A 26,030-nucleotide genomic window follows, 5' to 3' on the forward strand; every position below is an offset into this window, starting at 1 on the left:
ATCATATCAGCTTTATCATTTGACTCCCAGCTCATTTCCCTGTTCCACAAGCGTTTGGACTTATAGGAGGTGGGAGCCAAGTGTAATCAAAACATGAAGTCCCGAGTTGCTTTTTCCTCACAAAAATGGAACACATGTTTCCCTGTCTCGAAAGAAAGCGCACCATCTGGCTTCATCTGGAGTTTTCTTAATTTGGAGTTTTCCAAGCAGTCTGCTCCCTGGGTCAGACGGTGGTGATCTCATCTGAGAAGCTGGACGCTCCCTGTGCCAGAGGCAGGCAAGGTCCCAGCCAAGGTGGCAGCAGGGCCCTTGTGCGTGTCCGCGCCTGGCGCTCACGGAGCATGAGCATGACGGGGAGGGTTTTCATGAAACTGAACCCAGCCGAGTGTTTAATGCTTCACAAATGCAGATGCAGCCTGTGATCGTGTTTAGCGATTCTCCCTTGCCATGTTTCTCCCCCATGTGTCTCCTTCTGCATCTTAACGTCCTTGGTTAGAGTGTTGATAGGAAAGGGAAAGTCCAACGAGGAATTTAGACACATGAGTTTGAAACTAAAACACCAATGACTTGCAAATATGATGAGGAAGGTTTAGGGTGGGCCGGGGGCAGGAGTCATCCGGACACTCAGCCACCTGGAAGGCAAGCCCACCTGCTCGCAGACACGTGTTGCTGAATGATGGAGCACCTGCTGTGTGGCGGCCCAGCTCTGAGGGTTCCACTTGCACCGCTCATTTCATCTTCACAACGACCCTATGAGGTAGACACACATGAAGGAACTAAGGCACTAGGAGATAATTCACCTGAGGTCACACGGCTAGGAAATGCCAGAGCCTGGGGTGATGGTGAGGTGTCTGAAGACCTGTGGGTGTATGTGTGCCATGTGACACAAGAGTGTAATATTAGAAATAAGAATATCAGTTTTTAAAATGCAAGTGCATATTTCAGAAATTCCAAGTATGTTTTAGTACAGTAATATTTGGTATAATGAGATTTGACATTTGTATTTACTAGAGCCACACTGATGTAGTGTGAAAATACAGAACTCAGTACATACACAACGGAAATAGGCATGCATGCAAATAATAGGACTATTTGACATTCCAGGAGCCTCTGTGTCCCAGGCATGGTCTGTGACTCTGGCTGGTTCCAGGACAGACCTCCGCGAGTGTTGCATGTGAAGAGCGAGTGAGATCTTTCATCCCGAGTTATAATTCCACACGCTGGTCCTCTTGGGCTGCACTGCTGCTGTAACTAGGTCATGCTAACTGTTTCTAAAAATGCTGGTTAGGCCATGCTTATCCACATTTAGTTGGCTTTCCTGCATCTTCTTTGGAAAACAGTTATTTTGAAAAAGCTTGTGATAACTGAATTCTGATTCTCCCAGCACTTGTCTAACTAAGAGGAGGGTGTGTTTATTGGCCAGGAGGCGGGGGGAGGTCAGACAGTAGCTTACTTTCATTAAGGGACTACGACGCCCCCTCAATTGGCCAATTAGACTTGTGAACCCTGCGTTTCATCCTCCCATTTCGTCCACCTCTCTGACAGCTGTTCCACAGCCTCTGGGGGAAGCAAGCTGAATTTAATTTGGGCTTTAAATGAGAAGCTGCAGATCACAAATGTATCTTTTGTGATCATTTTTAAATTGTGTTTAAACACACATAACATTAAATTTACCATCTTAGCTGTTTGTAAATCTACAGTTCAGTGGCATTAAAGACATTCACGTTGTTGTGCAACCATCACCACCATCCGTCTCCAGGACTTTTTCCTCTTTCCAGCTGAAACTCTCTGCCCATCAGACAATAACTCCGTAATCCCCCCTCCCCCAGCCCCTGGCAACCCCCATCCTACTTTCCGTCTCTATGAATTTCACTCCTCCAGGGACCTCCCACGAGTGGAATCATCCAGTATTTGTTGTTTTGTGGCTGACTTGTTTCACTGAGCCTAATGTCCTCAAAGTTCATCCATATTTTGGCATGTGTCAGAGTTTCCTTCCTTTTTAAGGCTGAATAATGTAGGTATGTGTATACCACATTTTGTTTATCCTTTTCTCTGTCGATGGACCCTTGGGTTGCCTCTACGTTTTGGCTGTTGTGAATGATGCTGCTGTAAACATGGTGTACAATCTCTCTCCAAGACTCTGTTTTCAGTTCTTTTGGGTCTATGCCCAGAAGTGGAATCGCTGGATCATATGGTCATTCTATGAGGAACTGGCATACTGTTGTGATTATTTTTTAAAGGACTACATCAGATGGGCAGGTGACTTTTCAAATTCCTATGGTTAGAGTTTTTAAAAAATCATAATACACATTTGTTTTGTGGAAAATCTGAAGTAACTCCCTGATGGGGCTGCCCTTTGCCTTGTCTTTCTCATTTATGCACTTTGAGAAGTTTTACAAGCTTCCTTCTCTCTAAGGATCCCGTCAAATTAGAGTCTCTGATCAGTAGCAGACGGTCAGTATTATAATATAAAATAAATAATAGAAGAAGAAGGCTCCACTCGATTTACTCTTTAAAGAAGATTCTAGCAGTTAAGATGATTGCTTTGCTCTCTATCCTCCTGGCATTTGTCTAACAAAACTGCACCATAGCCTTTCATTTTTCTAGTCATTCTTCATTATTCTGGGTAGGCCCCATTAGTCAGCATTTACCGTCTTGTTCTGCAGGTATCTGAAAGGATGTCTTATTGCTTGTCACTCTGTGGAAGGTGGGCCCAGTTTTTCAGATCATTCTAATTTCCAGGAAAAGCAAGAAATCTAGATATTAATATGAAATCTCTGTTTTTAAATGCTAGTCACTCATTCAGAAAAAATTTTTAAAACATCGCACAACCCAAATAAAATACATTTGCAGGTCAAATACAGCCCGTGGGTCACTAACTTTGACCTCTGCTCCAGCTGAAATTCTTTCCTGGATCACAAAGACCATATCTGATGACGATCTTGTCTTCCCTAGAGGGTCTATCAAGAGCGGATGAACGAACCCAGAAATGGAAACAGAGGTGGACTTCCAAGAAGATAATGAAGCAGTAGCTTCCTGGCCCCTTACTTGACTGGGCCCCTTCTCTGGGGCCATATTGTGCTGTGGTGTTTTCCAAAGTAAGAAGCTTCAGCCACAATTGACTAAGACTGCTGTCTCCTTCCATTCTGACTTCCTCTCTGTCGCACTTCCCCTTGTCTCAGGTGGCACTGGACTGGCCACGGATATTCTTGGCAGACTGCAAAGGGGAAGTTGAGTTGAAGATTCATTTTGTTTGAGTTGAGAAAGATTTATTTTTGTGGTTAGCACAAGTAATGTTCTTGGGCCACAGCAAGACTGCCCCAACTCTGACCATTGGCTGGCATAGGTGGGAAGTCTGCAGGACCATTTGTTGGACCACCCCAGGGCCCAAGCCCCAGATTCCACACCATCCCAGGGATCCCGCGATTTCCTGCCCAGCGCCTGGGGCCTGCTTGGAACTCTCAGTCAAATCTACTCTCCTGTGGATGACAAACCCCACTGCTGGGTCTGCACCCCTAGGCCCAAGAATGGTACGAGGTGGCTGTTCCCGGGGAGTATGAATGGAATGTGGGCATGCATATGTATGAGGCCCCAAAAGGTGCTGGATGGAGCTGGAGGTAGGTAAAGACGGGGAGGGGCTGGCCTTTGATGGGAATTCTAAATCCAAACCTGGCCTTCCTGGTCATTATGAAGGCGTATTCTTCAAGGAAGGAGGAGAGAATGTATTTATTTAATCGTTTATTAGCTTTACTTACAACATTATAAATATTAGTTTATTTATAAAATTTAACTTACAAAAAATCTTTAAATATTTAGACCTATGGTATATAGACCTCTGTTTGTATTCCAACCCAGGACTTCACAATGTTATGAGTGTACCTGGGTCGCTGTTTGTTTTGTCTATACTTATTTTGGTCACTACTGCTGCGTAACTATTGCTCCAAAATTCAGTGGCAGAAAACAACCATCTTTTATGCTCATGGATTCTGTGGGACAGAAGTTCAGACAGTGCACAGCTTGTCTCTGCTCCACAATGTCTGGGGCCCGAGTTGGGAAGACCTCATGGTAGGGGTGACTATACAGCCAGGGGCCAGAATCACACCTGGTGGTTGGTGCTGGCTGTCAGCTGGGATCTCCGCGGGGCTGTGGACCATAGCTTTCTTCCCAAGGATGGTGGCTATGGAGCAACTAGACTTCTTACACGATGGGTCATGGCCCCAAGGGTGAGAATTCCAGATTACAAAGCAGTAGGTGCATCTCTTTTTCTGATCTAGCTTTCTGTTGGTTACAACCAAGTCACAAGTCAGCCCAGATTCAGGGGCAGAGACATGAACTTCATCTCTCAATGGGAGGAATGGCAAAGAATTTGGGGGCCATGTTTTGAAAGCACTGTATCAGTTAAAATATTGTTGGTCATCCTGGTGTTGGAATGGCTTCCAGGAATACATTTAAAGCAATTCAAAGAGCATTCCAAGGAGACTTGAAATCTCCTGAAATTTTATACCTCACACATGAAAGAAACTTAGTAGGGACTTTCCTCATATATGACAAAAATTCTAAAAACTTATGTCATTATCAGTCACGAATTTTTGAAGCTGTAAGAAACTTTTCTAAAATATCAGTAATTATTTTTGATCAACCATGTTATAGGAAAGACTGAATTATATCTTTCTATTCTCTGTATAGAAAATGTCACGAAACTGTTACCATATGAAGAGGCAATCGAGAATGTGCTGCCAAAAAAGTGAAGGTGTTTTAGACTCTTACACCATCAGGTGAACATCTTTAAGAATATTCAGGACACAAAGTAGTAATTAATCCCGAGGAAGGAAAGACCAACACGAGCAAGAGCACTCCAGGAGACCTTCAGAGAGACGGGGTTTCAGTAGGCAGGAGGATGCAGGCTGACGGTCAGCTCATGTTGTCGGTTACATCTGACCTCAGTTCTAACCGGCTCAGGCTCCATGCTGATTGGTCGGTGCCTGCCAGAGCAGTTGGTAAATGTTTCGCATATCATCCTGGTCAGTTAAGAGGGAACAATATTAGCAGGGGCACGGAGAAGGAATAATCTCGGGCTGTACATCAAATGGTAAGAAAATTAGGCTGGCTTGAGTCCAGCTGGGACAGTTATGGGGAGCACAGCTGTTTAATTATAGTAAAACCAATTGTGAAGATTGAAGCAAAGGAATTTGTACATAATCCTGCAAGCCGTGGGGAGTAATGAACACTTTACTTTAATGGAGAAAATCTAGGAAGACCTTTTCAGGAGGTAGTCATAATAATCCGGGCTTGAACTTATCAGATGTTAACTAGGGAAATAGGAATTTAAGTTTGTTTGTGTACCACTTCCTTATCTCAAGCTTTGTATTATTAGCTTATGGATCATGTACTGAAGACCTCTGGTGCCCTGCTTAAAATCCTCTGGTCCCATCTCCTTCCAGCCACGGCTGCAGTTCTATCCCACCAGCTTCATGCTGGAGCACCTTCAGAGTGCCTCCTCTCAGTTCCCTGGCTTCTCTGATGCAGTGGCTGGCTGGGATGTCCAGCCAACCCACTAGACACTCACTTATGCACAACTAAGAAATGCAGGGCTGTTAACATCCTATGGAGGAACTATTGACCAGTGGGGATGTGAGCTGTAGGGTAAATGCTTCCCCTTTTCTCTCCACCCCACGACGACACATTTCATAGACTTCCGAAAGCTCCTGTGGGGTCAAACAGTCACCTGTAGAGATGGCTGCCTTGATTGTACCGGCTTTCCTCCTCATCCTCCCACCTCATCTGAACACTCCCTCCTGCTCCCTGTGACCACGTTCTCAAGTAAACCACCCAGACATAAGCCTACGTACCATGCTCTTCTTTGGGGAAACCCAGGCTAAGCTAGAACAGCATCTTCACTTCTAGTTCTTTTGAAGCCGCCATGGTGGAACCTCATATAATGTTCTGTCCCCATTAGGACCATCAATATAACCAAGAGCTCATGTCTCCTTTTGACGTTTTAATTTTTAAAAATGAGTTTGTAGCACTGCTGCAGTCCCATATAGGAAGCGATGGTTGTAACCTGTAGGGAGTTAATTCAGAGTATTGAAAAGAACAGAGAATTCAGAGAATTTAACATCTAGATTTGAGTTTTGCCACCTACCAGGCAAGTGATGAAGGCAAACCACACAACTCTTCTAGTGTTTAGTGTCCCCATGTAAAGATAGGAAGATGAGTAACCACCCGCCGTCACAGGGTTCTTGTAAGTATCAAGCAGGACAACGGATGGTGAACATCTGCCAACCCGAGTGCTCAGCTGCCGTTCTCCCTTCCTCTTAGTTGTGCCATTCCAATTTCTGTTCGGTTGACTATTCACCTTTCCCTGGTGCCCCCACCACCCTGTCCCCTGGTCTAGGATAGGCTCTGATTGACTAAATCCAAAGTGGCCACTTATCATTTTCCCTGACACTATAATTGGAAAAAGCAAGGAGAAATTTGTTATCTGGGAAAAAAAACTTCCTAACTCTTCTGAGAGAGCAATCAAAGGAATAATCTCTCAGCTTTGAAGACAGCCTGTAACTCCTAGAAATTGTTAGACACATCTTGTGACCTGAGGAGTGTCAGTCTAAAGATGAAGCAGAAAAGAGAGATGGTGAGGTCCCTGGACTTCCGAATCGACCCACACTGAAAGCCACATGACCTCGGTCTTCTCAGAGAAGTGAGTCCTTAAATCTTGTGTTTAAGCCAGTTTGAGTCAGGCTCTCTCTTACCTGGAACAGACACTCCCGATTGACACAGTGTGTAAACAAGCTTTGTAACTTGCAAGTTCCCATAAAAAAATTAGTTTTTATTATTTTTATTACCACTAGTTAGCAAGAATACCTATGGTTCATGGAGCAGATTGAGAAAAAATCCTTTTTTCATTTTAACTTAGTACCTTCTTTCAGAAAAGATTTAAATCACTGTATTAGAGTATGTTCAGAAATAGATCCCAGCTAGACAAAATATATACATAAAAAGAAACAAACATTAAAAATATCTACAAAACTGAGTGAGCTTTAAAATGTATATTAAACTCACAAGTCATAAAAGACGGTCAGATTTGGCTACATAAAAACAAAATTCTAAAAACTGCTATGTGGCCAAAAAAAAAATCCCATAAACAAAGTCAAAAATGCAAAGATCAAACTGGGGGTAATCTTTGGAACTTATATGACAGATAAAGGGTTGGTAGTCTCAATATATAAAGAGTTCCTATAAATCCCTAAGAAAAGAAATCTCCTCAGTAGAAAAATAGTAAAAGATTTGATCATGAAATTTAAAGAACATAAGATGCTGAATTTAAATTCAAAGAAAGTCAAGGGCTATCAGGTTAAAAAGGATTGCTAATAATTGTAATAACTAATATATATTAAACACCAGGCACTACAAGAATTCACTCACAGAGATGTAGGTGTAAGAATGATCATTATATCAGGGCTAGCCCCATGGCATAGTGGTTGAGTTTGGTGCACTCATCTTTGGCGCCTCGGGTTGGTGGGTTTGGATCCTGGGCGTGGATGTACACCACTCATCTGCCACGCTGTGGTGCTGACCCACATATAAAAAAGGTGAAGGAAGATTGGCATGGATGTTAACTCAGGGCTAATCTTCCTCAAGCAAAAGAAGAGGAGGATTGGCAACAGGTGTTAGCTCAGGGAGACTCTTCCTCAGCAAAAAAAAAATTTTAAATAAAGAATGATCATTATAGAGTTTTAAAAAATGAAAATAAATGTTAAGCAATAGAAAACTGTTAAAATATGTTATGATGTATTCCTATGCTGAAATACGTTGGGGTCATTACAAAGTAGGCCTTTAAGTGCCAGCATAGAAAAAAGTATGATATATTGTTTGAGGTTATCAAACAATGTACAGAATGATCCCACTTATATTAAAATACATGTCTACATATACATTTAAAGTCTGGAAGTAAATGTCAACTATTAATAATGATTATCTCTCAAGTGCTGGATTATATAAAGGCCATTTTATGTAAAGTTTTTACAGAATTTATGTAGTATAAAAATATTTTCATTTTAAAATAAATAATTAAATGAGCCCAAATCAGAGAGGAATCCAGGTTGGGTAATCTGTGGCCACCCTGACAGTGGAATGTATCTTTCTCGTCCTCAGCTTCTGAACGCCGACGAGCGTCTGGCAGATGACAGAGACCGTCGTGTTTGGGAAGGGTAGAAGGAAGGGGAAGGGGCAGAGTTGAGATCTACACATTCCGCCTCCTCCAAGTAGTACAGAGAGTGGGGCTGGAGGGCTGCAGAGGACACAGGGAAGCTGCCCAGGGAAGTGTGAGCGAAGAAGACGGAACTTCCCCAACCAGGAAACCAGGAATGGAAAATTTCACAATCAGCTCCAGGTGAATGTAAAGGATTTAGTTTCCAGTGTTCACTCTCCTGGAGTCAGCTGCTACCTAAAGTGTTCAGAATTTGGCTCCTTGAAAAGCACAAGAAGTAGTCACTTGTCAGGTTCTAGCTGCGAAGGCCAGACAGAGGCTGCCCCAGCCTCTCTGCTGCCAAACCAGCGATTTCTTGTGCTTGATCCGATCCCTTCCCAGCCCTCTGAGTTTGCCTTTGGACTAATTCGATAACACGTCAGCCCTGTTATGACCAGCCAAAGTCTGATATGAGCCTATGAGCTAATGCCTTTGGCTGAGTTGACATCTCTCCACCCCCAGAAACTGGAGTTTGGAGCTCCAGATAACAAGCAGTAAGGAGGAATTACACAAACAAACAAGCTCTAGGCTTCCTGGACGCACGTCTTGTGATCAACTCAGATGAGTTATAAGAACGTTCTTTTGATGGAGTCCTAGGCCTGTACAACTCAAAACCATCAGACAATTCAGTATGTAGTTTTCCAGATGAGAAAACCGCAGCTTAGAAAAGTGTGTGGCTTTCCCTGAGGCCACAAGAAGTTGCAGAGCCGGTCCTCCTCATGGTGCATGATTTCCACTCTGCCATACTGCGTCTTTGGCTGCCACATTTCCAGCTGCAGGGCCTCACAGTTTCAGGGGTTTGTGAAGAGTAATCTTTTATAACTTCACTCAATGTGAAGAATTGAAAATGCAGATGTGGCACTGAACACCTTTACTGTAATGCCTAGTGTTGCTGATATTGGCAGTATCTCAATGTCATATAATCAGTGTGACATTTGCTCATTCATTTATTTATTCACTCTGTCAGTCATCAAACATTTATTGAGCATATACAATATACTAGGCCTTGGAACAGGAAAAATGAAAACACGAAGCAGTAGCAAGAGGCCATATAACTTAGCAAAAATTTTAAACCATACATCCTTTTCCAGTCAATCTGGTCCTGCCCATTAGATTCCTGGCCCTTAGTCTTGGCAATGCTTGTACAGAGAATTAGTGCATCAGTGCCAAACAAACAGTTTACTGAAGACCCTCTGGCAACATTCACTTGAGATCAACTCTTGGAGGCAGCCCTTGTGGACAGTGGTCTGACGGGAATCTCAATGAGTCAGAAAGTGAAGAGGGTTTCGCCTCTTGCATTTCATCTACCACTGGAATCTTAGCATCCTTTATAGGCTCATGGTAAGTCCTCCACGTAGGACAAGCTGCATCATCATTTAGACACAGAGACCCAGTCCTAACCCCTGAGACAGTTATGGATCATTCCACTGGCTCAGCAAAGATCCTTACTACTTAATTTTGGCTACAAAGGAAGCATAGCTATACGTTAGCAGACTTGCAAACCACCACATCTTAGAAACAGTGTGTCTGAGAATGGGCTTTCCTTGTGTCAGGATGGTCACCTCTGCATGTGTTGAAGAGATGCATGGGGAAGCCCCAGAGCAGGCTGCTGTGGGCATCCTGGCCATTGACACCATTGGCAGCCAGTTGTGTTGCACGTGTCTCAGCACGTGCCAAGGAGCCTGCGTCTCCTGAAAGATTCTGTGCACTGCAGCCAATGGCAGAGGGAAGCACTGTGGGTGCCCTCTCATTTGTTTTCTGCAGTCCCTGAAATCACCTTCAACACAGTGAAGGGCACAATCCTGTCTCCACCATAGATTCCCATTATAAAGAGAAGGTATAGACTAATTTTTTAAAAACCTAGGTGATAAATTGGTCACTTAAAACCAAGAATGATGAAGGAAATTCTTTAGATGGAAGGGAAATGATACTAGAGAGAAACAAGTAACTTAGGAATGAAGGAAGAGAAATGGAAATGGCAAATATCTGGGTAATTATAATCAATTGACTCCTTTAAACTCTGTACGGTGGTTGAAAGGAAAAATTATAACATTGCCTGATGAGGTTTTCAATGCATGTAGATGTAACACATAAAATAAACACAATATGTAGGTAAGGGCAAAGTGACTTACATGGTGTTAAGGTTTTTACATTACTCTCAAAGTAGTAAAATATTATTTCAGGTAAACTGAAAAACTAAGAATATATGTTGTAATCCCCAGAGCAACCACTAAAAATCCACAAAAAGATATAGTAAAAACCTCAATAGATAAATTAAAATTGAATACTAAAGAATAACCAAATAATTCAAAGGAAGGCAGTGAAAAGGAGCGAAAATAGAGAAAAAACAGAAAATGAATAATAAAATCTTAGCCCTAAATCCTAACATATCAATAACAAATGTAAATGGTCTGAACACATCAATAAAAAGACAGGGATTGTCACAGTAATTTTTTTTAAACAAGACCCAACTAGATCCTGTCTACAAGAAACCTACTTTAAATGTATCGATACAAGTAGGTTAAAAGTAAAAAGATGGAACAAGATATGCCATGCAAACACTAATCGCTATATTAATATCAGACAAAGTAGACCTTAAAGCAAGGAAAATGACTAGAGATAAAGATGGAAGTTACAACAATGGGTTAATCCACCCATAAGACATAACAATCCCAAATGTGTATGTCCCTAACAATAGAGCTTCAAAATACATGAAGCAAAAATGGATAGAACATAAAGGAAAAATGGAAAACTCCACAATTGCAATCCAAGTCTTCCATACTTCTCTCTCAGTAATTGATAAAACAAGTATACTGAAAATCAGCAAGCTATAGAACTGAATCAACTGATCTAATTGACGTTTTTAGAGCATCCCAATCAATAACAGCAGGACACACATTCTTTTTAAGGGTACATGGGACATTCTATGTTGCCGAGCTAATATAGACCATTTCCTAAGTAATAGGATAATCCTTACAAATTTAAGAGAATAAAAATCATAGAAAGTATGTTTTCTTATCACAATAGAATTAAACTAGACATCAATAACAAAAAGATGACCAGAATATCTCCAAATACTTGGAAATTAAAAAACACACTTCTAAATAAATAACCCATGAGTCAAAGAAGAATTCTCAAGAGACATTAGAAGACATTTTGAATTGAATGAAAATGAAAACACAGTATCAAAATTTGAGAGATCCAGTTAACATAGTGCTTAGAGAGAAATTTATAGGTTTAAAGGCTTGTATTAGAAGAGAAGAAAGTTTTCAACTCAATAATCTAAGCTGCTGCCCTAAGAAACTAGAAAAAGCTCAAAATAATCTAAAGCAAAGAGAAGGAAGGAAAAAATAAAGGGCAAAAATCAGTGAAATTCAAAGCAGAAAAACAGCAGAGAAAATAAATAAAATCAAAAGTTGATTCCTCAAATAGGTAAATTTGACCTTGAATTGGTCAAATTTGGCAAACTTCTAGACAGAAAGAAAAAAAGAGAGAAGACAGTATAAGGAATGAACGAGAGGAAATCACTATGAACTCTATGGATAGTATAAGGATAATGAGAGAGTAACACAAAACTATGTACATAAATTTGACTACCTAGAAGAAATGGACCAAGGTCTTGAAGGCCACAAATTACCAATACTTACCTTAGAAAAAATAGACACACCTGAATAGTTCTTCTATCTATATCTATTAAATAGGTTGTAGCTTAAAACCTGCCAAAAAAGAAAACTCCAGGCCCAGATGATTGTACTGACAAATTCTCCCCCACGTTTAAAGAAGAAATGATACCAATTCTATATAATCAACATCACACAGAAAGCTCTAGTCAACGTAATAAGACAAGAAAAAGAAACAAATAGTATACAGATTGAAAAGGAAGAAATTAAACAGTCCTTGTTCTCAGACAACAGTTGTTGTCTCGGGAAACATGATGTTTACATAGAAATCCCAAAGAATCTGCCAAAGAGCTTATGGCATACATGAGTTTAGCAAGATGGAAAGATACAAGGTCAACAGACAAAACTCACTTGTATTTCTATGTATTGGCAATAAACAATTAGAAACCAATTTTTTTAAATGCCACGAATAATAGCTCCAAAAGAAAAAAAGATAAATATTTGGGCATAAAGCTAACTTGTGTGCAATCTGTATACTAAAAGCTACAAAATGCTGATGAAAGAAATCAAAGGAGACCTAAATAAATGGAGAGCCATACAATGTTCATGGATTAGAAGGTTTAATATAGTTGAGATGGCAAATCTCCCCAAAGTTGCCCATAAATTTAGTGCAATTCCAATACAAATCCAAGAAGGATTATTTATACAGATAGGCTAGGTGATTCTATAACTTATATGGGAAGGAAAAGGACTAGAATACCCAAAAAGTTCTTTAAAAAGAAGAATAAGATTGGAGGATTCATATTAAACAATTTTAAGACTTGCTATAAAGCTACAGTACTCTAAGACAGTGTGATATTAACAAAGGAACAGACATATAGTTCAATGGAACAGAAGAGTCCAGAAACAGACTCACACAATACAGCCAATTGATTTCTGACAAAGGTGCAAAGAAAATTCAATGGAATAAGGATAGTCTTTTAACAAATGGTGTTGGAACAATTAGGCATACATATGCATAAAAATTAACTTTTACCTACACCTCATATCTTACACAAAAAAATTAACAAAAAATAGATCACAGATATAAACGGAAAATGGAAAACTATAAAATTTTCAGAAGAAAGGCTTGGAGAAAATCTTTTGACCTTAGGTTAGGCAAAGAACTCCTAAATAAGACATCAAAGGCATGATCCATAAATGAAGAACTGATAAATTGGACTTCATCAAAATTTAAAACTTTTGCTCTGCAAAAGACATGAGAATGAAAAAAGAATCTATACTGGTAGAAACTATTGCAAATCACATATCTGATAAAGGACTTGTATTCAGAACCCAACAAAAACTCTTAAAACTTAATAAGAAAACAACCCAGTTAAAAAATGAGCACCTAGCCAGAGCAATTGGGCAAGAAAAGGAAATAAAAGATATTCAAATTAGAAAGCAAGAAGGAAAACTGCCGCTATTCACAGAGGACGTGACATTGTATATGGAAAACCGTAAAGACTCCACCAAAAAACTGATAGAACTAATAAACAAATTCAGTAAAGTTGCGGGATACAAAATCAATGTACAAAAATCTGTTGTGTTTCTATATATTAATAGCAAACTAGCAGAAAGAGAAATTAAAAAAACAATTCCATTTACAACTGCATCAACAAAAACAAAATATCTAGAAACAAATTTAACCAAGGAGGTGAAAGACTGAAAACTATAAGACATTGATAAAGAAATTGATGAAGACACAAATAAGTGGAAAGATATCCAGTGTTCTTGGTTTGGAAGAATTAATGTCATTAAAATGTCCATACTACCCAAAGCAATCTACAGATTCAATGCAATCCCTATCAAAATTCCAACAGGATTTTTCACAGAAATAGAACAAACAATCCTAAATTTTGTATGGAACCATGAAAGATCTCAAATAGCCAAAGCAATCTTGAGAAAGAAGAACAAAGCTAGAGGTATCACACTTCCTGATTTCAAGCTATATTATAAAGCTATAGTAATCAAAACAGTATAGTACTGGCAAAAGGCAGACACATAGGTCAATGGAACAGAAGAGAGAACCCAGAAATAAACCCACATGTATATGGTCAATTAATCTACAATAAAGCAGCCAAGAATATACAACAGGGAAATGATAGTCTCTTCAATAAACGGTGTTGGGGAAACTGGACAGCCACATGCAAAAGAATGAAACTGGACCACTATCTTACACCATACACAAAAGTTAACTCAAAATGGGTCAAAGATTTGAATGTAAGTCCTGAAAAAATAAAACTCCTAGAAGAAAACATGGATGGTAAGCTCCTTGACATAGGTCTTGGTGATGATTATTTGGAACTGACATCAAAACCAAAGGCAATAAAAGCAAAAATAAACAAATGGGACTACATCAAATTAAAAAGCTTCTGCACAGCAAAGGAAACCATCAACAAAATGAAAAGGCAACATACAAAATGGGAGAAAATATTTGCAAATCGAATATCTGATAAGGGGTTAATAACCCAAATATAAAAAGAATTAAACTCAACAGTAAAAAAATAACCTGATTAAAAAATGGGCAGAGGGGGCTGACCCCGTGGCCGAGTGGTTAAGTTCGCGCGCTCCGCTGCAGGCGGCCCAGTGTTTCGTCAGTTCGAATGCTGGGCGCGGACATGGCACTGCTCATCAGACCACGCTGAGGCAGCGTCCCACATGCCACAACTAGAAGAACCCACAACGAAGAATACACAACTATGTACCGGGGGGCTTTGGGGAGAAAAAGGAAAAAATAAAATCTTTAAAAAAAAAAAAAATGGGCAGAGGACCTGAATAGACATTTTTCCAAAGAAGACATACAGATGGCCAAATAGGCACATGAAAAGATGCTCAACATCACTAATCATCAGGGAAATGCAAAGCAAAACCACAATGAGACATCAGCTCACACCTGTCAGAATGGCTATTATCAAAAAGATAAGAGAAAACAGGATAAAGGGTAAGGATGTGGAGAAAAGGGAACCCTTCTGCACTGTTGGTGGGAATGTAACTTGGTGCAGCCACTATGGAAAACAGTATGGAAGTTCCTCAAAAAATTAAAAATAGAACTACCACATGATTCAGCAATTCCACTTCTGGGTATTTGTCCAAAGAAAATGAAAACACTAATTTGGAAAGATAGGTGCATCCCCATGTTCATTGCAGCACTGTTTACAATAGCCAAGACATGGAAACAACCTAAGTGTCCACCGATGGATGAATGGGTAAAGAAAATGTATATATATATTCAGCCATAAAAAGAAGGAAATCTTGTCATTTGCAACAACAGAGATGCACCTTGAGGGCATTATGGTAAGTGAAATAAATCAGACAAAGAAACATAAATACCATAAGATCTCACTTATATGTGGAATCTAAAACAAACAAACAAGCAAACAAACAAAAAACCACTAAGCCCATCTATGCAGAGAACAGACTGGTGGTTACCAAAGGTGGGGAGTGGGGGGTGGACAAAATGGGTGAAGGGGTCTAAAAAGTACAAATTCTCAGTTATAAAATAAATAGGTCATTGGGATGTAATGTACAGCAAGGGGACAAAAAAAGGCAAAATATTTGCAAGGACACTTTCCTAAAGAAGACATATGATGATAAATAAGCACTCGAAAAGATGCTTAACATCATTCACCACTTAGTGAAATGCAAATTAAAACCCAATGAGATGCCATTACACACCTACTAATTAGAATGGCTAAAATTAAAAAATAGAAACACAGTACCAAGTGCTGATGAGAATGTGGGGCAACTGGAACTCTCACATGCTGCTGGGAATCGAGGCGATACGGCCTCTGTAGAAAAGAGTTTGGCAGGTTTTATAAAATTAAAGACTTACCATATAACCTAGCAATCTAAATGAAAACTTTTGTCCACATAGAAACCTTTCCATGAGTATTTACAGCAGCTCTTTCATAATGGCTTAATGGAGAAACCGTGGTGCAACCATACAATGGAATACTGCTCAGCAACAAAAAGGATGAACCATTGATACACGCAATAACACGGGAGAATCGCAAAAGCATTATGATGAGTGAAAGACCTCTGACTGGAAGCTTACGTGCTGTATGAGTTCATTTATGTGACACTCTGGAAAAGGCAAAAATGATGTGGACAAGGAAAAGCTCAGTGGTTGCCAGGGGTAGAAATGGGGGGAGTATAACTACAAAGGGATGGCACAGTACGTGTTCTGGGGTGACAGCTATTCTGTTCCTGATTGTAATGGTGATTATATGATTGTATAAGTGAGCTAAAACTCAGAGAATTGCATAGCAAAAAAAGGAGTTACTTTTACTGTGTTTAAATAAAAAAAATTTTTAAAGGACTTTGTGAAGAGAATTTTATGGCAGGACCTCAGCGATATCTCACATGTATTCCCACAGTTGAGCAATAACAGTCATCAAGAAAGCATCCTGCATCCCCCCCACCCCCCCAGAAAGTTAAATTGTCAACCAAACGCGGGCACAGTGCTAGCGGAAGAAAGTCTTGGGCCACGAGTTTCTTCTAAATAAGTGATGACATAACAACAAAATGTGGCATTATGGCCAGGGCCCTGGGGTCGCAATATTTGAAGGCCACAGAGTCCAGGATCTGACCAGCTCCTGTATGCCCCTGCCCTCAGCCCCAGAGGGCAGAGCCGAGCGCCACCCAAAGGCTGGACCATGTCCTGTGGGCCTCGGCAGCCTGGGTGTGCCATGTTTTATTGTCAGGAAATCAGCTCAGGGGCCAGTTGGGACTTCTGGGATTAGTAACAGGGCTTTCCAACCCCATGTGCCCTGACCAGTGCCTCTGGAAAAGAAGAACACTATTTAGAATCTGTCAAAAATTGTAGGCATCTAGGCATTTGTCAAAATTCACATCACTACACGAAAAAGAGAAAATTCTACGTATGTGAATTTAAAAATCAATTTTAAAAAGCTTTGGGAAAAGTCTATGTCAAATTGTAACTGAAGACAAATTTTAAGCAACTGGCTCATGTCTTTACTCCTTTGGGCTCAAATTAAAGTGCTGGGTGGAAGAATATACACCCTGAGTTTGTTTCTTTTGTGATTTGGTTTATTACCACAAACTGTGGTGCTCTTGACAGAAAGTACAAATTGGCAGAGGGGTCAAACACGGAGGGGATGGGGTCTGATCTGTTGGAGGCTTCGCATTAATTGTTCTGTTTATTTATTGCACAACCATCCTGTCAACGTGGTGGTATCTTCCATGTTTACAAGCTGTTTAAAGAATAAACCCTAATCGTGATGCACCATGTAAGATGCATAACGGTGACCACAGTGATATCAAAACTCCCCTGGGGCTGGCAGGTCCCTAGAGCATCGTGATGGCTGTAGGAAAATTATTAACCCGTCTGGCTTTCCATGAGACATAGCCCCACTGAGTGGTAGCAGGCTTGGAGTGTGAGAGGGTTTTATCAAAAGCTCCAGGTTGCTCCGGGCAGTGGCTCCCTGGCAGGAGGTCACAGAGGACATCCAGGAGCTCTGACTGATACGGAGGAGTTCGCCAGAAAATGACTGAAGGTTAAAGGAATATGTTCACGTGGAGCCAAGCAGTACGTCTATCTGTTGGTTGTAATGATGTTGTCCGGGACACCATAAATAATCCAAAGAGCATATTGGCACCGTAGATGAGATTTCTGGGTTTACATGGGAGTAGGCTAGCACCTACCCGTTTGCTTTACCTTCAAGGGTCCCCAACAATGCTTGTGTAACCGAGCAGCGGGCTTGCTCTGCTAGTGCGATCTGAGCCAATCAATCACAATGACTTAGGGACCGAGAAAGGGGGCTTTAATTAGATTAGCCAGACTAGTGTCTCAGAAAACCATCTTCGAGAATTACCGAATCTCAAGGTAGTTAGACAGGGAATGCATAGTCATACAGGGAAAATGGGCAGAAGCTGGGGTTTAGAAAAGTCGGCCTTCAGGCATGACGGACTCCAGGGTCTTCTATTGTTCTGTTCTGTCAGTGATGATGAATGCCTTGTAGCTGTGTTTCCCTCCTGTGGTGAGCCTGTTCCTGGAGAGAAGCTCATAGAACAAAATTTTAATTTATGGAGCTATTGGGGAGTACATGTGTAAGCGGAGGCCATAAATCAGGAGAGCACGTGAATTTTTTAGAGTACGTGTGGAGCAGCGAGTAGTCACACAGAGGAGGGCTGGGGCCATTCAGGGTAACAAGATGGCCTCACTTATGTTCACTTACACTTGGTCCCTTGCTCTCACCCAAAGTCATCTCTAAGTGCAGACATTTTCTTATCTCAGAATTTAATTTCCTGAATTTATTGAGCAATCATTCCTCATCCACTTCCAGCACCAAGAAATTGGTATCTCAGGTAATCTCCCTTCTACTGGTCTCATTACCCAGGAGTCCCACAGGGACCGTCTTAGAAGCAACCCCAAGGACAGGTTTTCCTGCCGTAAACCCAGTCGTGCCCCAGCATGCTGGACCCTGTGGTGCTACTGGGGTCTGTGCTGGCTGTGAAGTGTGTCAGTTGAGGCTGACAGTGAGCCCCAGCCAAGGGCCCAGCAAAGCGGCAAGTGCTGCTCTGGCTACTGAGTTCTTCACCCACCATCACTCCCAGTTGGGAGAAAAGAAAGGTTTTGAGGTAATTAATCAGTTCCACAGTTGTCCCTTTGCCAGGATCTGAACCATCCACTTTCAGTAAAGAAGGAAGAGCAGGGTGGTGTTTAGAAACCAATAGTCTCCGTCGATGATAATATCAAAAATGAGGAGGCACTGACTAAGGCCTCCACAGGTGGTGATGAGCCAGGCCCAGCCCTGACTTGCTGCCGTCTTCTGAGACGCTGTATAAAAAGCCACACTCGCTGTAGTGAAAAAATAAACTGTCCTTGGGAAAACTGTGCAGTGTGGTGGCATAACACTTTCTATGTGTTTTCTCCATAACATAACACTTCTCTTCTACTTTCCTGTAAGTGCACAGCAGGAGGAGGGACAATCCTGACTCAGTTTTCTAGGAGACATCTGACTTTTCATTTTCCTCTGACTTTTTTCTCTAGGCACGCGCTCCTGCCACTTCTCCCTCGCCCCTGATTTCTGTCATGTCCCTTCACTTCCCTGGCGATACTTCTAAAAGCTGTGTTTCAAGTGATTCTTTGCAATCTGAAACAAAAGCTGTAGCACTTTTTGGAAGAGAAAGAAGGTCAGAGCCTTCTCTCCCCTCTGCCCTTCACCTACCAGGTGCGCATGGAGCCCCGTCCACCTCCACCCGGCCCCAGCCGTCTAGGTACAGGCTAAAACTCCTCATAAGGATGTGAAAGCACACTCTCACATATGACATCTGCCATAGGTTTCTCAAAAATACCTTCTATCAAGTTAAGAAAGTTCCTTTTTCTAGGTCTAGGTTGTTAATTTTTTGAGTTTTATCTGCGGGCACTGAGATGTTATTAATGTGGTGAATTACACAGAGACAGATTCTAGTGTTGAACTACTTTTGAATAAAGCCACTTTGTCAGTTCATATATATATTCATAAACTGCTGGATTCAATTTGCTAATATTTTATTTTGGATTTTTGCCACTATGTTTATAATTAAGATTGGTATATAATTTAATTCCTTGTATTTTTCTTATCTGACTTAAATACTCACAACCTCTATAATACCCTCTCTTCACATGAGTTGGCCAGACATTTCAATCTATTGTAGAGAAAAATCAAATCTTCAACCACCATAAGAAGTCAAAAGATAAAGTAAAATTGGTTAGTCACAAAATAGCAATAAAAGAATTATTGAAAAATAAGAAGGTAAATATGAGAAGAAACATCTGAAAGGGTTAAAAGCGACTGCCCCTAGGGAAGGTGATAAAGCTGGAAACTTTTGTTTGCTAAAATAATCCTTTTAGCATTACTCTTCTTTTGAAACCACGCATATGTATTACTTTGATAAAAACCGAGGAAACAACTTAAATCTCACAAAACTCAGAGACATTTATGGTGCAGAATCTATTTTGAAGTCCATGACATCTTCCCTTAGGTTTCTTTTCTTTTCTCCCAGTGAACACATACAGAAGTCCTGGCTTGTTTGTCCAAGCTCTTTCCATCTAGTTTATTCTGCACTTCCCTGTCTCTGAACACAGGAGGGTTCTTTCCCTAAACCAGCAGCATCCTAAAATATTGGATTTCTCCCAAGCAAATGTTGGAAGACATTTTTCATTTTTTTATTTTTTAGCAAGGAAGATTGGCCCTGAGCTAACATCTGTGCCAACCTTCCTCCATTTTATACGTGGGATGCTGCCACAGCGTGGCTTGATGAGCAGCGCATAGGTTTGCACCTAGGATCCAAACCTGTGAACCCCAGGCCACAGAAGTGGGGCACGTGAACTTAACCACTAAGCCACCAGGATGGCCCTGGAAGACATTTTTTAACCTCTTGCTAGAAAGCACACAATAAAAACTCTTTATATTCATTTAGAAATATTCTATGAAGGAGTTCTGTTCCAGTGACAGAATTCTTCAGAGGTCATGTGCTGGTTTGTTGGGTTTTTTGGGGGGGGGGGGGCGCATCTGGTTGGATGGGAGATCCTGTGGCTAGTTCAAGACCTGCTTGAACTGGTTCAGAATACGATGATGATTGGAGGGATCCCTGAGCCACAATGCTACCAGGAAGCACACCCCAGGCCCAATCTGGGCTGACTGGGAAGGGGCCCTTTAGAGACGTTGTTCCTCCATCAGCTGTCCTTATGAAGGCTGACTCTGGAGAGGGAAGTACATCTGCCACTCGTAGGATTATCATTTTAAATCAGAACTCACACTGGTGGAAGGCAAGTTGAAAACCATTCATGACAAAAGGTGTTCTTTTCTGTTTTGTTGTTGTTTGCAATGGAAACTGCGTTTTCCCCCTTTTTTTCTGTTAAGCTAGTTACAGCAGTAGCCTTTTCCTGCTGTGGGCTTTTTTAAAGAATTGCTGCTGTTTTGTCTGCACATGTGTTTCACCATGTGACTAAGCCTGGAGCAGGCTGCATAGTCTCTAAATTCCAATTGTGTGTTTGTTTAACCAGCATTTCAGATTCACTGGAGCAGACTGCTGCTCCCTCCCTGCTTCTGCTGCTATTGTCGATAAAGTTTAAAAGAGTTTATGGCAAGAAGCTTGAATTTGGTGGGGTACTTTACAGTGAGAATTGAGGCCACAAATGGTTACCATCTTGGAACTTGTGGGGAAAATTCTTAAAATCAGGATTTCAGATTCTTAGGATAAATCTGCTTCCTTCCGTTATTTGTTTTTCTTGTCAACATTTTTGAAGAATTTCAGACTAACTTTTTAAATTCTGGGGCTGGCTGTTTATGCTATTTGGAGGCTGTGATTGAGTTAAGAGGATGGATGCTAGATAACAGGAAGAGGGATGATGAGGTTTGGAGACTATGTTGACATTCAGGTTCTGATTAGATTGAAGACTAATTAGAGTAGATGTGGCCATTCCACAGTTGATTGGATTACAGTGTGGCTGGTTGGATTATCTAGTTGAAAAAGGAGGTGGCCAAGCAATCTGATTTATGTTATATCTAATAAAGGTAATCAGAGGGGTGCCTGGAGAGAAGAGGGGATGGGTAACTTTGTGCATCTGTGGGTGGGGTGGCATGGAGGGTGCTAGAGGTTTTCTTTAGACGACAGCCGAGCTGATCTTGAGGGCTGGCAGTGTCAAGCAGGACTTCCAGGAAGAGTGTGTCCAAAGGTAAGAGTTATGAATGAGCATCTTCTATTCAGGAACAGTGAAAAGTTCAGTGTGGCTCCTGGGTGGCGTGGAGTGTTGGGAAATGGGTGAATGGATTCGGTTATTAGAAAGCTGGCAGGAAAAATGAAGGATTCCAATTTGATCTTAAAAGGGAGAGTTGGAGAAGATTTTCACGTCGGAGAATGACATTATCAGGTTTACTTCTTATGAGGATCACTGGCTAGTGTATAGAAGATAGGCAAGAATGAGAACGGACTGATGAGAGGGCACCTGTGAGGAGGCTGTATGTGGAAAAGAAAAGCACGATTCCTGGATTAAGGCAAGTGATGAGAAAGCAGAGAATAAGAAAATCTATCAGAGGTGTTTTGGGCTTTTTTTTTTTTTTTGGTAATTGATTATGACAATAGTCCAGGAAAACACCTAGATTTCTTGTTTGGCCAACTTGGTGAGTGGTGACACCACCGTGATATTTTCTTCTTGGTGTGTAGGTGTCATGTTTTATCCTCATATAATAAAGGATTTCTTGTTGAGGTTGTGCTCACAGGCATCTTTGCTTTTAGAAGGGGCTAGGCTGAAAGGCTGGCATGTATTTCACAGCCAGTTTTTCCAAACTGGTCCCATGAACCACTAGTTTCAAGAAATGTTAACAGATACTCTGTAGAGGGAGAAACATTTAATAATCCAAAACTTTTGGGAAACACGAAATCCTCTACCCGCTCTTGGAGAGTCAGAGCGGAAACAAGCATATCAAAGACTCACAGTAAAGAAGCTGTTACACTTTCTCTAACTCAGAGTTTCTCGTGGTTATCTGAGTTTAGATCCCCTTTTTCACAGAACACACATTTGTGCGAAACTGCTATACAGAAAAGATCTAACTAGTTATGAAATTTGGGAGGGGGCAGGATTCTATTACCCAAGATTATCTGTGTTTGAATTAGAAGAAAGAACTATATCCAGTGGGCTGCTGGTCAATGTTTCCCAGCCCACTGTGGGGAGTGGAAGAGGCGGGGGAGAGCGGGAGGTGTGAGGATGTCCAGGAGGAAGGAAGCATGAAGTCATTGGCTTGGAGAGCAGGACAGCAGACTCACTGGGGCAGTATGACAGAATTTCTAAGCAGTCTTAAGTCCCCTCTGGAAGTTTGAGGTCATGAATTTAAAGTCAGACTAGCCAGCAATGGTTGTGCCATTGTCTCCAGCAATATTCACTGCCTGAGTTTAGGAGTTGAGAAGACAAGGGCTAGGTTTAACCAGGATTAGAGTTTTTCCGAGTGAGAACAACAGGAAGGAAAGGAGTATGAGAGAGTCAGGAATATGTGCAATCTCTGGGGAGTAAGGAGGGATTAAGCACATGAGGGTGTGATGACTTTGGAGAGGTGGTGGGGTCTCAGTTATCAGAGGACAGCTGGAGTTGGGTACTACAGTAAGTGGAAAGGAAAGGAGGTGATGGAGTTAAGCTTTTGGAGCTGCCCACTTACGGAAGGTGATAAGAACTAGGATGTGGCAAAGGAAGAGATTATCAGAAGTGAGGAGATCAAGGCGTTGGCCGGGTCATGCTGATGACAGAATCCAGGACTGTGACGGATGGAGGAGGAAGGCAGGTGAGCCAAGTGCTAATCCACAAGAATTCAGGAGGAGAACAGGGAATTCTAGAGATGACAGCAACAGTGGGGTTGGTATCGCTGGATCCAATGTGCTTCAAGGGAGCTGGGAGTTTTCAAGAAAATAGAAGAAATGGTTTTGAAACTGCAAAGACACTCATCCCACTTTGGACCTTGAGATGCTGTGGAATGTGGGAGGACGACAAACTCTGCTTTAGGGAGGTGAGGGGAGAAGTGGTCTCCTCAGGGAGCAGCCAGGTCCCAGTGGAGGGAGGAAGAGGTGGCTGAGGATTTAGGACAGCTTGCTGATGAGGTGCTGCATTCCAGAGGGCACTGTAGAACAGTCTGGGAGGCAGGGGATGGTTGGATGCTCGCTGGGGTGAGGGTCCAGCAGGAGGGGGAGCTGCGCTGCATGAGGCAGGATGGGACGGGTCCCAAGGGAGGACCATCTGCTCAAGTTGAGTCACGTTAGATCGGGGGAGGCCTTACTCTGCTTTGGCTGGAACACCAGGAAGGCAGTTTTGTACCTAGATGACCTGTGCCTTCTCCAGTTCCCTAGACGCCCCATTTCCCGCAGTGAGCAGGGCTGGACCACGCTGCTTCTGCTCACTTTAGCACTGGGCATAAGGCGGACTCAACAAATACTCACTGCAGGCATGATTCTTACGGGAGAGGTGGGGACAGCAACGGACACGGCCCTGCCTTGCAGGTAACATATAACAGGAACTTACACGTTAGCATTGCCACCCTCTAGGGAAGTACTGGCAGACACTTCTCTCTGCCTCTTCTGTCCCCATTTGCCATGTCCTTGGGTGGAGCCCTGCATCTGGCTGAGGAGATGCATGCTCTCTCCTCCAGGCCAAGCCTCGGCAGGGGACGGTGGGGTGCATTTTCCTCTCAGACTCTGTTTTCCCGGGGTCAACACACCCGGATCCAGGCCCAGGTCCACTGCAGGCCTGCTGTCTGGGTGCTCTGACTCTGGCACGTCTGTGTTTGTCCAGGGGTACTTGGACAGGTGAGGGGACCTCAACAGGTAACTGCTCTGTAGCCCAGTTGTCTCCATGTGCAGCTCCCAAAACCCAGCCTTACACCGTCCAGAATGAGAGCCACTAGTCACATGTGGCTATTTAAGTTTACATTAATTGACATAAAATAAAAAATCAGCGCCTCGATGGCACTAGCCACCTTTCAAGCTCTCAATAGTCTCAAATGGCTACCTATGGGTCAGCCCAGCTGCAGGACATTTCCATCATGGTGGAAAGTTCTATTAGAATGCACCGAGCTAGGACACTAATCAAACTGTTATTTTGGTCCCTCTCTAACTCAGGTGTTTTTTTTTCACTGATGCAGAATCCATGAGTTAGCCCCGCAACTCCCAGGCATCAGAAAGGCACTGGAAGCAGGCGTCGCTCTGAGCGCGCGGAGCAGCGGGAATGGCTCAGTACAAGGGCACCATGCGCGAGGCCGGCCGGGCCATGCACCTGATCAAGAAGCGCGAAAAGCAGAAGGAGCAGATGGCGGTGCTGAAGCAGCGGATCGCCGAGGAGACCATCATGAAGTCGAAGGTGGACAAGAAATTCTCTGCCCATTACGACGCCGTGGAGGCCGAGCTGAAGTCGAGCACGGTGGGTCTGGTGACCCTGAATGACATGAAGGCCAAGCAGGAGGCCCTGATGAGGGAGCGGGAGATGCAGCTGGCCAAGAGGGAGCAGCTGGAGGCGCAGCGGCTGCGGCTGGAGGCGCTGCGCGAGCAGGAGCGCAGGCAGGAGCGCAAGCGCAAGATCTCCAGCCTGTCCTTCTCGCTGGACGAGGGCGACGAGGGCGCCGAGGGCGCGGCGGCTGGGGAGCGGCCCAAGTCGGCGGAGATGAGCAGGAGGAAGAAGCACCTGGGAAAGAACCCCGACGTGGACACGAGCTTCCTGCCCGACCGCGAGCGCGAGGAGGAAGAGAACCGGCTGCGGGAGGAGCTGCGGCGCGAGTGGGAGGCCAAGCGCGAGAGGGTGAAGCGCGAGGAGATGGAGGTGACCTTCAGCTACTGGGACGGCTCGGGGCACCGGCGCACGGCGTGGATCCACAAGGGCGGCACGGTGCAGCAGTTCCTGAAGAAGGCCCTGCAGGGTCTGCGCAAGGACTTCCGCGAGCTGCGCGCGGCCGGCGTGGAGCAGCTCATGTACATCAAGGAGGACCTGATCCTGCCCCACTACCACACCTTCTACGACTTCCTCGTCACCAAGGCCCGGGGCAAGAGCGGGCCGCTCTTCAACTTCGACGTGCACGACGACGTGCGGCTGCTGAGCGACGCCACCATGGAGAAGGACGAGTCGCACGCCGGCAAGGTGGTGCTGCGGAGCTGGTACGAGAAGAACAAGCACATCTTCCCCGCCAGCCGCTGGGAGCCCTACGACCCCGAGAAGAAGTGGGACAAGTACACGATCCGGTGACGCCCCCTACCGCTCCGGCGCCTGCCCCACCCCCGCCCCGCCAGAGCAGTGACAACCAGCATAGGAAAACGGTCAGTACTCAGATTTCTGTGACCTGTAACTTCCAGCTTAATTTGGTGACCTTAACTTCTTCCCTGAAATTTAATAAAGAGCAAAGGTTCGCATTATTCAAATTTGGTCATTCTATTACTGACGTTATTTGGGGGTTGATTGGTTGTTTTTTCAGGGTACTTGTAATGTTACTGTGCAGATTCGTTACAGAGCTCTGTTGAAACCATGACGGGATGCTGCACACCATGGGACAGAAATGGGAATGAGGGGAGCGTTTTGACCTGGGTCACAACATTGAGGCTAGCGGTCATGAGCACGGACTTTGGAGCCAGACCGTCTGGGTTTGATTCCC

At 43.0% G+C, this 26,030-nt stretch overlaps 1 protein-coding gene across 2 annotated transcripts; it reads left to right on the top strand.

Moving 5' to 3' along the window:
• The first annotated feature begins 3,214 nt into the window (after nt 1-3,214).
• FAM50B (family with sequence similarity 50 member B) lies at nt 3,215-25,800 on the top strand. Of its 2 annotated transcripts, none has more exons than XM_070584995.1 (2): nt 3,215-3,617; nt 24,537-25,800. In XM_070584995.1, the coding sequence occupies exon 2, from the start codon at nt 24,620-24,622 to the stop codon at nt 25,625-25,627; it is 1,008 nt and encodes a 335-aa protein (XP_070441096.1). In that variant the 5' UTR covers nt 3,215-3,617; nt 24,537-24,619; the 3' UTR covers nt 25,628-25,800. The 2 variants fall into 2 exon arrangements, with proteins under 2 accessions (XP_070441096.1, XP_008538502.2); XM_008540280.2 differs by lacking the exon at nt 3,215-3,617 and adding an exon at nt 4,943-5,089.
• The last annotated feature ends 230 nt before the right edge of the window (nt 25,801-26,030 follow it).

The sequence above is a fragment of the Equus przewalskii genome, chromosome 19, assembly GCF_037783145.1.
Source record: "Equus przewalskii isolate Varuska chromosome 19, EquPr2, whole genome shotgun sequence".
Classification (NCBI taxonomy): domain Eukaryota; kingdom Metazoa; phylum Chordata; class Mammalia; order Perissodactyla; family Equidae; genus Equus; species Equus przewalskii.

Coding starts and splice junctions, on each gene's coding strand:
- FAM50B (XM_070584995.1), top strand. CDS start 24,620: ATGGCTCAGTACAAGGGCACCATGCGCGAGGCCGGCCGGGCCATGCAC.